General features: G+C 45.9%; 3 protein-coding genes across 3 annotated transcripts; all 3 read left to right on the forward strand.

Annotated features, from left to right (window-relative positions):
* Positions 1-442: 442 nt before the first annotated feature.
* LOC138364350 (streptococcal hemagglutinin-like) lies at positions 443-3,631 on the forward strand. The gene is made up of 2 exons (XM_069323959.1): positions 443-476; positions 2,919-3,631. Exons 1-2 carry the CDS (start codon positions 443-445, stop codon positions 3,629-3,631), a joined length of 747 nt encoding a protein of 248 aa, XP_069180060.1.
* On the forward strand, positions 3,511-10,553 carry Daao1 (D-amino acid oxidase 1). The gene is made up of 8 exons (XM_045740576.2): positions 3,511-3,648; positions 5,016-5,223; positions 5,692-5,815; positions 6,075-6,214; positions 6,881-7,037; positions 7,416-7,604; positions 8,512-8,604; positions 8,765-10,553. The coding sequence occupies exons 2-8, from the start codon at positions 5,030-5,032 to the stop codon at positions 8,876-8,878; spliced, it is 1,011 nt and encodes a 336-aa protein (XP_045596532.1). The 5' UTR covers positions 3,511-3,648; positions 5,016-5,029; the 3' UTR covers positions 8,879-10,553.
* LOC138364351 (uncharacterized) lies at positions 4,054-4,974 on the forward strand. The gene has a single exon (XM_069323960.1). The coding sequence runs from the start codon at positions 4,054-4,056 to the stop codon at positions 4,972-4,974; it is 921 nt and encodes a 306-aa protein (XP_069180061.1).
* Positions 10,554-11,058: the final 505 nt, after the last annotated feature.

Consider the following 11,058-nt stretch of genomic DNA (forward strand, 5'->3'; position numbering starts at 1 on the left):
AATTACTGTGTAGAACTTGTTGTACAGTCTTACGTAAAGGCATTAAAAGTTCTAAAGCATTAAAAGTTCTCAGAACTACTAGCAAACTTTAGCCGCTTTAATATTATTTATTACTCCACAAAATACTGCCGCAATTCTTAAAAACGTCAATAGTGTACAGTATCAATAATTTGGTTAGTTTTAATATGTAGAATATTTTAATAAGTTCTTAGAACTGTGTGTGTGCTACACAGTGTAGCTCACCTCCCCAGTTACACCACTAACCTCTGTGCCAATAACATAATGCCACAAAAACTAACAATAACATCTCCCCGTACTAACAAAACCTTAACAAATTGCATTAGGAAGTTTTCGTTTTAAGTTTGTTTAGTTGAAACAGTACAAAGTATAACTAGCATGAGTTTGAACCTAACAGTGAAAGGATCTAACTAGCTAGATTGTTATGGACCATCATAACCCAGCCACTCAGGGTGAAGGTTAGATCATAACCCAGCCACTCAGGGTGAAGGTTAGATCATAACCCAGACACTCAGGGTGAAGGTTAGAACATAACCCAGCCACTCAGGGTGAAGGTTAGATCATAACCCAGCCACTCAGGGTGAAGGTTAGATCATAACCCAGCCACTCAGGGTGAAGGTTAGATCATTACCCAGCCACTCAGAGTGAAGGTTAGATCATAACCCAGCCACTCAGGATGAAGGTTAGATCATAACCCAGCCACTCAGTGTGAAGGTTAGATCATAACCCAGCCACTCAGGGTGAAGGTTAGATCATAACCCAGCCACTCAGGGTGAAGGTTAGATCATAACCCAGCCACTCAGGGTGAAGGTTAGATCAGAACCCAGCCACTCAGGGTGAAGGTTAGATCATAACCCAGCCACTCAGGGTGAAGGTTAGATCATAACCCAGCCACTCAGGGTGAAGGTTAGATCATAACCCAGCCACTCAGGGTGAAGGTTAGATCATAACCCAGCCACTCAGGGTGAAGGTTAGATCATAACCCAGCCACTCAGGGTGAAGATGCACACAAATAGATAAGGAAGAGAAATAACGTTTATGTGCATGATAATGATCGTCCTTCAAATATGAATCAAGTTGTCATCTTCATTCAGTATCCAGTGGAAACACTATATGTACTGATAAGATAGGGCGCCGGTCGTTTAGCCATATATTCATTCGTACCCCAGACCAATCCACCCCCTTCCCTGCCAAGTTTGGTGAGACTAGCTCTAACCTTCTGGCCTCCAACTGTGGACAAGTAGTCAGACATTCTCTCTTATAGATAAACAAACTGATAAACTGAGGAATCGGCAGCTTAGCCAGTTGTGCCCGCGTGTGGAGGCTGCGGGCTGCTTCACTCATGTAGTTAGGACAATCAAGATAACCCACTGTATAGATAATATCGAGGTCATCACCTATAATATATGCATATACTTGAAACTTCCCTTCTAAATTGCCTATAAAGCTGTGGAAAATTCGCAGCGCCAGCACAATTTACCAGCTCATATTTTTACTAATAATAATTCATTGTATCAGGGGACAGGAAGCCAGGATGTATTCATATGTTAGGCTTTTATCAAGGTCACCCCCCCCCCCACTTCCCAAAGCCGAATTACTGACCCCACCCAGGATACAACCCCATAACAAGCTAACTCCTGAGCACCTACTTACTGCTTGAGGTTATCTTGAGATGATAAGGTGAACATGGATGAATGAATGAACTGCTAGGTGAACAGAGTGAAAGGAAATGTACCCAACCATTTCTGTCCCCAACCCGTCCTCAAAACAAAGACCCAAAAGTGATAACATTCACCCGCCAAACCCCCAGGTGTTTATGAATGAAAAATGGTTTACACGCGACTCACAACTGATGACGTTCGAACACTTCCGGAACAAGTGCTTCACTGACGAATTTTGTTCGAACCACAACGCTGTAAATGCTTCACCCACGTCAGCCCGTCCTCCAAACAAAGATCCAAAAGTGATTCCATCCACCCGCCAAACCCCCTGTTTATGAATGAAAAGCGGTTTACACACGACTCACAACTGCTGACGTTCGAACATATCCGGAACAAGTGTTTCACTGACGACTTTTGTTCGAATCACAACGCTATAAATGCTTCACCCACGTACTACAAATACAAATAATCGCCAACAGAACCTAAACACCTAACCTAACCTAACCTATGCCTATATATGCACAATATGCTAATATATTATAATATTAATTTATACTTGAGAAAATTCCCGTTTTGAATGAAGAGCATATTAAAATTTATGAATGCGTCTGTGGGGTCGACCGCTGGATGTAACGGACTTGAGTCAAGGACGGATTGCCCACGTACTACAAATCGCCAACAGAACCTAAACACCTAACCTAACCTATGCCTATATATATGCACAATATGATAAAATATTATAATATTAATTTATATTTGAGAAAATTTCATTTTTGAATGAACAACATGTAAAAATTTCTAAATGCATTTGTGGGGTCGACCGCTGGATGTAATGGACTTTTGTCGAGGACGGGTTGCTGTCCCGCCCGGGATTCGAACCCAGAATTCTCGATTGTGCGTCGAGAACGAACCCGACTGTACTCCGGAACCATAAATAAATAAATAGGGTATATAAATTATTATTATATTGTTTTGTATAGCCTGTCTGTGTGTTCTAGTATGCTTATCGCGTAGAAAAGATGGTATATATTTAATCTATTGAGCAAGACTTATACCTTATGTTATCCTGATGTTCCCCATAGCAGATATTGTTTGTCTCATTCATTATTATACACTGCAGTGATAGTGACTGCACAAACGTATTTTGCATACAATACAGTTTTCTGTAAAAAAAACTTAAATAGGTGAAAATTCGCTTAAACAAATAGTGTTGAGAGCTTGTGTACCCTATATGTTAAGCCCTTGGTGTCCTGGTGGACGGGGCCACCACCTCCGTCACCGTGGTGGACGGGGCCACCGTCTCCGTCACCGTGGTGGACGGGGCCACCGCCTCCGTCACCGTGGTGGACGGGGCCACCGCCTCCGTCACCGTGGTGGACGGGGCCTCCGTCACCGTGGTGGACGGGGCCACCGTCTCCGTCACCGTGGTGGACGGGGCCACCGCCTCCGTCACCGTGGTGGACGGGGCCACCGCCTCCGTCACCGTGGTGGACGGGGCCTCCGTCACCGTGGTGGACGGGGCCTCCGTCACCGTGGTGGACGGGGCCTCCGTCACCGTGGTGGACGGGGCCTCCGTCACCGTGGTGGACGGGGCCTCCGTCACCGTGGTGGACGGGGCCTCCGTCACCGTGGTGGACGGGGCCTCCGTCACCGTGGTGGACGGGGCCTCCGTCACCGTGGTGGACGGGGCCTCCGTCACCGTGGTGGACGGGGCCTCCGTCACCGTGGTGGACGGGGCCTCCGTCACCGTGGTGGACGGGGCCTCCGTCACCGTGGTGGACGGGGCCTCCGTCACCGTGGTGGACGGGGCCACCGCCTCCGTCACCGTGTTGACGGAGGTGGTGGTGGTGGTGAAGGCCACGACGGCGGGGGCTGATCAGTGCTCCTCTGGCAGGCGGCCTCTCACTACCACCTACTTCATCTCCTTCCACTTCCTATACTTCCTCGTCTAAGTTGGCGTATCTACAAGGTTAGTTGTTCGTGCATTGTCAGAGACACGGAGTTAGTGCTATATAGCTTTTCTCTGCACTTGATGTTTGAATGAGACAGGCACATAGGCATCACCATGACTGAAGGATAATAATTATAATATTTCATTGTGTCGGGTGACAGGGAGCTAACAAAAGATACTTAGAATTATTAGCGAGGTCGACAAGGATATTATGTTTGGAAAGAGTGGGACCAGGACGGAAAGTTTTAAACTAGAGGCAACAATAACAATAAATTTGTGGAATCAAACCTCATGTGTGAATTCACATGTAAACACACCCAAATTCCATCATATCAAGGTTAATGGCTGTGTATTATTATTAGTAAAGATAATATTTCCAACAAAAAACACGCCACCGTCAGCTTGCAACATTCCGTTGTTGCTATGTGCATCTCTTGTCCCTCCCACCTTCAGTTAAGGCGGTGGTTAGGGCATCAGCCTCGCCTTATACAGTATAATGATTGTAAGTACACGCTTGTCCATGCCCTGGTGGAACCTGGCCATGGCCTGGTGGAACCTGGCTATGGCCTGGTGGAACCTGGCCATGCCCTGGTGGTACCTGGCCATGCCCTGGTGGTACCTGGCTATGGCCTGGTGGAACCTGGCCATGCCCTGGTGGTACCTGGCCATGCCCTGGTGGTACCTGGCCATGCCCTGGTGGTACCTGGCCATGCCCTGGTGGTACCTGGCCATGCCCTGGTGGTACCTGGCCATGCCCTGGTGGTACCTGGCCATGCCCTGGTGGTACCTGGCCATGCCCTGGTGGTACCTGGCCATGCCCTGGTGGTACCTGGCCATGCCCTGGTGGTACCTGGCCATGCCCTGGTGGAACCTGGCCATGCCCTGGTGGAACCTGGCCATGTCCTGGTGGAACCTGGCCATGGCCTGGTGGAACCTGGCTATGGCCTGGTGGAACCTGACCATGGCCTAGTGGAACCTGGTTATGCCCTGGTGGAACCTGGCCATGCCCTGGTGGTACCTGGCCATGCCCTGGTAGAACCTGGTCATGCCCTGGTAGAACCTGGCCATGCCCTGGTGGAACCTGGCCATGCCCTGGTAGAACTTGGCCATGCCCTGGTGGAACCTGGCCATGGCCTGGTGGAACCTGGCCATGGCCTGGTGGAATCTGGCCATACCCTGGTGGAATCTGGCCATGCCCTGGTGGAATCTGGCCATGCCCTGGTGGAATCTGGCCATGCCCTGGTGGAACCTGACCAGCTATATATAGACACCAATGGCCGCTGTACAAGCCTGCTGATCTTTCACATCATCAACGATGTAATATTCTCCTATTTGTTCACGTAAATATACATTTTGTTTAATGCTTACATCTGGTATGTGCCCAGGAGGTGGAGGTGTGATGGCGTGCGTGTGTGTGGTGGGGGCGGGAGTGGTGGGGCTCACCACAGCTACACTGCTACAGGAGGCCTTGCCGCCAGGCTCCTCCGTCACCGTCATTGCTGATAAGTTCCTCAGGGAGACCACTAGCGACGGCGCGGCGGGAATCTTCAGGCCAGGACTCCAGTTCCAAGGTCACACCCCGGAGGTTACCAGGTGGGTGGTGTGGCTGGTGACCATGGAGTCTTTGGTGGTGTGGCTGGGGACCATGGTGTCTTTGGTAATGAGGAAGAAGTCTTTCATAAGCATGTTTGTTCTCATATTCAACCAATCATAAATAAATAAGATTACATCCAGTTACACAAGGTTAAATATAAAAATTAATATATCTAATCTTTTATTACTGGACGTAGCCTCCTTATCTGTTTTGGACGTAGCCTCCTTATCTGTTTATAGCTGGTTGAATATGAAAACCGAATGATCTGTTCGAGGTTGTAGGTCAGAGGCTTGGGACTAGCCTTACCCAACTTTACAGGGTGACTTGTAAATGCCTCCGGGGATGGTAACAGGCGGGTCGGGGATATAGACCCCAATTACCCGCCTCTTTTCTTCTTTATCGTTAAAACCTTCGTTAATTCTCCACTGAGACAAGTATTTTAATGTCTTTCCTCCTCCTCCCACTAGACAGTGGCTCACAGACTCCTACAACTTCTACAAGAATATCCTCAACTCAAAGGATGCTGCGAGTGCTGGCGTCAAACTCATCTCTGGCTTCCACTTCTCCTCCAAGCATCCCAAGATCATCTGGGTAAGTGGTAGAGTTGATGTAAGTGTTTAGGCACCTGTGGGGTCGCAAGGGCGGGCAAGAGCGACTGTGGGGTCGCAGGGACAGCCAGGAGCACCTGTGGGGTCGCAGGGGTAGGGGGGGGGGGCAAGAGCGAATGTAGGGATCGTGGGTGGCGGGCAACACCCGAGTCACTATTAAACACCTAAAATACATTATAAAAATCCAAGTTCATGATAGAAATATTCGCAGGAAGCCATACTAAATGTTCAGTGCTAAACAGAACGCGTTCCTGCGCCCCCTGCTGGAGGAGTACCGCCTGTGTACCGAGGAAGAACTCCGCCTTCACCACCACAAGTACGGCACCTTCATGACCACCATCCTTACAGAGTGCCGACGGTACCTGCCCTATCTCACTAACAAGTAAGCCTTTAAACCATATCCTTGAATTATAAATATACTTGCTCCGAATGTGTGTGTGTGTGTTTATTATAGGGTATTTTGAACTAATGTATAGGCTTGATGTTTTAGACTTGTGATTGGCTGCACTTCAGATGTATGTGTTGAGTGATAGAGTTGGCACCGAGGGATTGTAATGGATGTACTCAAGAAATTCCAGTAATTGTGTTGTTTCCAGTATTGAATTTAGATTTTAACATGAAAGTTATTGGTGAGTGACCGAAATATATCTGAAGACTATTTGTAGCAATGATTTCAAACGTGCTTGCACAAAGTACAGATTGGTAGTAATAAATTACAATATGATGTTAATTAGTCATGGGTTTCCACCTAATTGTATTTTTATTGTATTGCATAATTATTGTTTTTTAATTTTCTTGCATTTTATGTCACTATGAAACATTAAAACCCTCATTAAATCTACTCTAATGCTTGGTCCACATAAAGCTTTAAGAGTTTCTGTAATCCAGTTTACAAGAACAACTTTCTGCTTACAGAAATGAAATATATGCATATTATCCTCAATTTCAGTGCATTGGTCACACCTATTGTTGTCATTAATGCCCAACATCAACAACCTATCATTAGTAGGGAGGATCTCATGAATATATTCATAACATGACCCGACAGGTTCACGGGCCGGGGAGGCATCATTGAGACCCGACACCTGGAGAGCCTGGAGGAGCTTGTGGGTCAGTATGACGTTGTGTGTAACTGTTCGGGCATTGGGGCCAAGGACCTGGTGAACGACCTCACTGTCACTCCCATACGAGGTCAGGTCTACAAGGTCAGTCTTAGCCATGGACTACTTTATTGGAAACTAGATTAATCATTACAGCCTTGTTGATATTTCCAATGAACTTTTGCTGGATATCTCTCTCTCTCTCTCTCTCTCTCTCTCTCTCTCTCTCTCTCTCTCTCTCTCTCTCTCTCTCTCTCTCTCTCTCTCTCTCTCTCTCTCTCTCTCTCTCTCTCTCTCTCTCTCTCTCTCTCTCTCTCTCTCTCTCTCTCTCTCTCTCTCTCTCTCTCTCTCTCTCTCTCTCTCTCTCTCTCTCTCTCTCTCTCTCTCTCTCTCTCTCTCTCTCTCTCTCTCTCTCTCTCTCTCTCTCTCTCTCTCTCTCTCTCTCTCTCTCTCTCTCTTATTTAACAAAAAATTATGTTCAAGGTGCGCGCGCCGTGGGTTAAAAACTTCTACTTCGTGGACTACGACACCTACATCTTGCCTGGGTTTGACCACATCACGCTGGGTGGAACGAGGCAGTTTGACTCGTACAAGGAAGATGTGGACAAGTACGACTCCATGGCCATCTGGGAGCGATGCTTGGCACTGGTTCCAAGCCTGAAGGCTGCAGAGGTGGGTACTACTGGAGTTTGGTAAGTGAGTTTCGGCACTGTAAACTGCGCACTTGGTTAAAGTCACACTCTACCTAGCGGTTTACCTTCACGTGTTCTTTAATAACTAAAAGAGCACAAAAGGTACGGTAAGTAATTATCAGGAGAAATTAGTTTTATGTATGCCTGGTTTTGTAAGGCCTCAATCCCATTTTCGCTTTCCCCCTTTACCCTAAATCTTGGTGCTGAATTTTACAGTCCAGCTTGAAAAAAAATCAGGACAAATTGGAGGACCTTTGACAAACCGCCGGCTTCTTGTCCTCGTTGAGGCTAGTGGCTTTCAGGTAAATTAGGCCTAGTATGCTATTTAGGGCCAGGTTAGGTTTATGGTTACTCTGTTCCATTGTATTTCAGAAGTACCAAACAAACTTTTTGGTTTAAAACAGTTCATATATTGCACCTTCCTTCCACAATAGAGTAAATAATTAAATAAAAATAGAATAAAATAAATAATAAATAAAGAAAATAAATAATAAATAAAGAAAATAAATAATAAATAAAGAAAATAAATAATAAATGAAGAAAATAAAGAATAAAATAAAGAAAGAAAACAAATAATAAATAATAGAATAAATAAATAAAAAGCTCTAGGTTCTATCCTTTTGGAGGGAGTGTTGTTGGGGGGGGGGGGGGGGACTGGGAATTGGTCGGGGCCACATGTACAAAACTGAATTTACACTATTAATAGAGTTTTTAACACTAATATGGTGATAACAACTACCACTACCACCTCTACGACAGCTATCCCACAACTCCCTTCTTTTGATAATTACTTACCACAACTTCCACCAGCATCACCATAATTAACACCATCACCACAACCACCGCCACTACAAGCCCTACCATAATAATGACGAGTCCTCCCACAGGTCCTGCAGGAGTGGGTAGGCTTGCGACCCTACCGACCTATTGTGAGGGTCGAGAACGAAGTCATGACTTTCGACAGCGGCACAAGCCTGAAGGTGAGGCTATTCCATTTCCAGACTCATTACCTCTAAACTTGTTCCTCATCTTGCATATGCTCGATTTGGACATTTATTTTGTCGTTTATTATTGGTATTTCATTCTTTTATTAACGTTTCTCGAAGTTATTCTAACTACCATCTTCCCCGCCTCCTGCAGGTAGTCCATAACTACGGCCATGGAGGCTATGGGGTGATGTCGGCTCCTGGCACTTCCATGGATGCTGTCAGGTTAGTGATGAAGATGCTTCCCTCCACCTGGGCCAAACTTTGAAGGGGCCCATACGTCACCTTTTTGGGTCTGTTTGTCAACACTACAAGAACCGCACATCAGCCTCTGGAAGCTTTACATCAGCGTCTGAGGCCTGTCAGACCTCAGACCAATAAATCAACTCTTATGCCTTGTAATACCTTTGAAGGCCCAAAACTCCCGTCCTTTACTCTTAGTTAAAAGAGTTTATGAATGTAGCTCATTAATGTAGTAACACTAGTAAATGATGTCTCCCGAGAGGCATCATGTAAGAATGAATAAATTATGAAAGAAAACGCCAATCCTGAATGGCTATATGAATGGACAACCATGAATGTGTGAAGTTGACCGGACCACACACTAGAAAGTAAAGGGACGACGATTTTTCGGTCCGTCCTGAACCATTCTCAAGCTGACTTGAGAATGGTCCAGGACGGACCGAAATGTCGTCGTCCCTTCACTTTCTAGTGTGTGGTCTGGTCAACATACTTCAGCCACGTTATTGTGACTCATCGCCTACACATGAATGTGAGAAAATTTAGCTAAATTAGGAATAATAATGCGAACAAGCCTGAATGGTCCCCAGGACAATATGCAACTGAAAACTCACACCCCAGAAGTGACTCGAACCCATACTCCCAGGAGCAACGCAACTGGTATGTACAAGACGCCTTAATCCACTTGACCATCACGACCGGACAAAATGAGGTGATATTTGTGTTCCTCACGTGTGCCCCAAAGAATGAGGTGATTTGGTAAAATGCTATGCCCAAGATTACCATCCGAGTGCCGGCGGTGGGGTGGTTCAAATAGCTTCGGCTATCACCTCATTTTGTCCGGTCGTGATGGTCAAGTGGATTAAGGCGTCTTGTACATACCAGTTGCGTTGCTCCTGGGAGTATGGGTTCGAGTCACTTCTGGGGTGTGAGTTTTCAATAATAAACAAATTCAACTCTTATAAACTAGTGCACCCTTTGATGAAGCAGTCTTTGCCAGATTGTCTGGGACCAAGATTGATGACGGATGAAAATTAAGTCACCCAAGAGGTGGCACGGGCATGAATAGCCCGTAATGGGACTAAGGATAGTGTAGCAATCATAATGGCCGTTGATGTGTCACCAGGTGACGTGATTTAGAGATGACAACCCCCCCTCCCCCCCCGACGAAGACTGTTGACATGTTTTAAGACGACGCGAATTGGGTTGACATGCGTCAAATACAACACAGATTAGGCTGACATGCGTCAAGTACGACACAGATTAGGCTGACATGCGTCAAGTACGACACAGATATGCCCCAAGACGCCGCCAGGGATGAAATCGGTGTTGCCGGATCTCAGCAATAACCGGGAAGGAAAGTCACAGTACCGTACAGTACTGTGACTTATAGTACCGTCACCCGTGTGTCTCCCTCACACACTTATACCTGAATTACCTGAATTGTACAGCAGATCCCGGCTAATAGGAGCCAGCACTGGATGTTCAGGGTATAATGTCGTGTCTTCCCAGTGAGAATCGTAGAGGTCGAGGATTGTGAGTATAATAACTTAGCTGAGGTCCAGCTTGGTGCCTTTTTCTGATAATTACTTACTTAGCTGTGGTCAAAAGCCATATATTAATATTCTCCCAAAATGTGGGTAATGAATATCCTGTGTGTAGATGTATTAATGGTTTAGCATGTATTAAATAACAGAATACCATCCATTCTATCATTATCCTCATTATAATGCACGTATTAAGGATAATACGTATACTATTCTATATTGTCTCAACGTTATGCAAAATGCATTATTAAATTATATCCAATTACTATGGTTTGCCTCTCTTTACACTGCAAGAATTACGTAGTAAGAGTGGATGTCCTTGCTAAATTTGTATCAAATAAAGTGATGAATTGTATTGACATTCAAGATTAGATGTAAACACACCTGTATTTGACAGAAAACAGATGTGGGTTCCCAGAGTCAGAAACAGGAAGCCTGATATAGGCTTCTTGGCATCCAATGACCTCCAGGATACAACACACACCAACAGTTGCCTAACCCGGACCGGGTATCTATTACTACTAGGTAAACAGAGCCTTCAGGTGCAGGGGAAACATTGCCCAAACGTCTATCCTGCCCGGGGATCGAACCCGGGACCATTCTGGTGTGCATCGACCGTGCTGCTGCAAGAAATGGCACTTCACTATAACTAACGATAAAT

The sequence above is a fragment of the Procambarus clarkii genome, chromosome 13 (genome assembly GCF_040958095.1).
Source record: "Procambarus clarkii isolate CNS0578487 chromosome 13, FALCON_Pclarkii_2.0, whole genome shotgun sequence".
NCBI lineage: Eukaryota > Metazoa > Arthropoda > Malacostraca > Decapoda > Cambaridae > Procambarus > Procambarus clarkii.

What these genes read in the sequence shown, in the direction of transcription:
- Daao1 (XM_045740576.2), top strand. Translation starts at nt 5,030, where the DNA reads ATGGCGTGCGTGTGTGTGGTGGGGGCGGGAGTGGTGGGGCTCACCACA. An exon ending in CACACCCCGGAGGTTACCAG is followed by an intron (nt 5,224 to 5,691) that starts GTGGGTGGTGTG and finishes TCCTCCCACTAG; the next exon opens with ACAGTGGCTCACAGACTCCT. An exon ending in TACGAGGTCAGGTCTACAAG is followed by an intron (nt 7,038 to 7,415) that starts GTCAGTCTTAGC and finishes ATTATGTTCAAG; the next exon opens with GTGCGCGCGCCGTGGGTTAA.
- LOC138364350 (XM_069323959.1), top strand. Translation starts at nt 443, where the DNA reads ATGGACCATCATAACCCAGCCACTCAGGGTGAAG. An exon ending in CCCAGCCACTCAGGGTGAAG is followed by an intron (nt 477 to 2,918) that starts GTTAGATCATAA and finishes CTATATGTTAAG; the next exon opens with CCCTTGGTGTCCTGGTGGAC.
- LOC138364351 (XM_069323960.1), top strand. Translation starts at nt 4,054, where the DNA reads ATGTGCATCTCTTGTCCCTCCCACCTTCAGTTAAGGCGGTGGTTAGGG.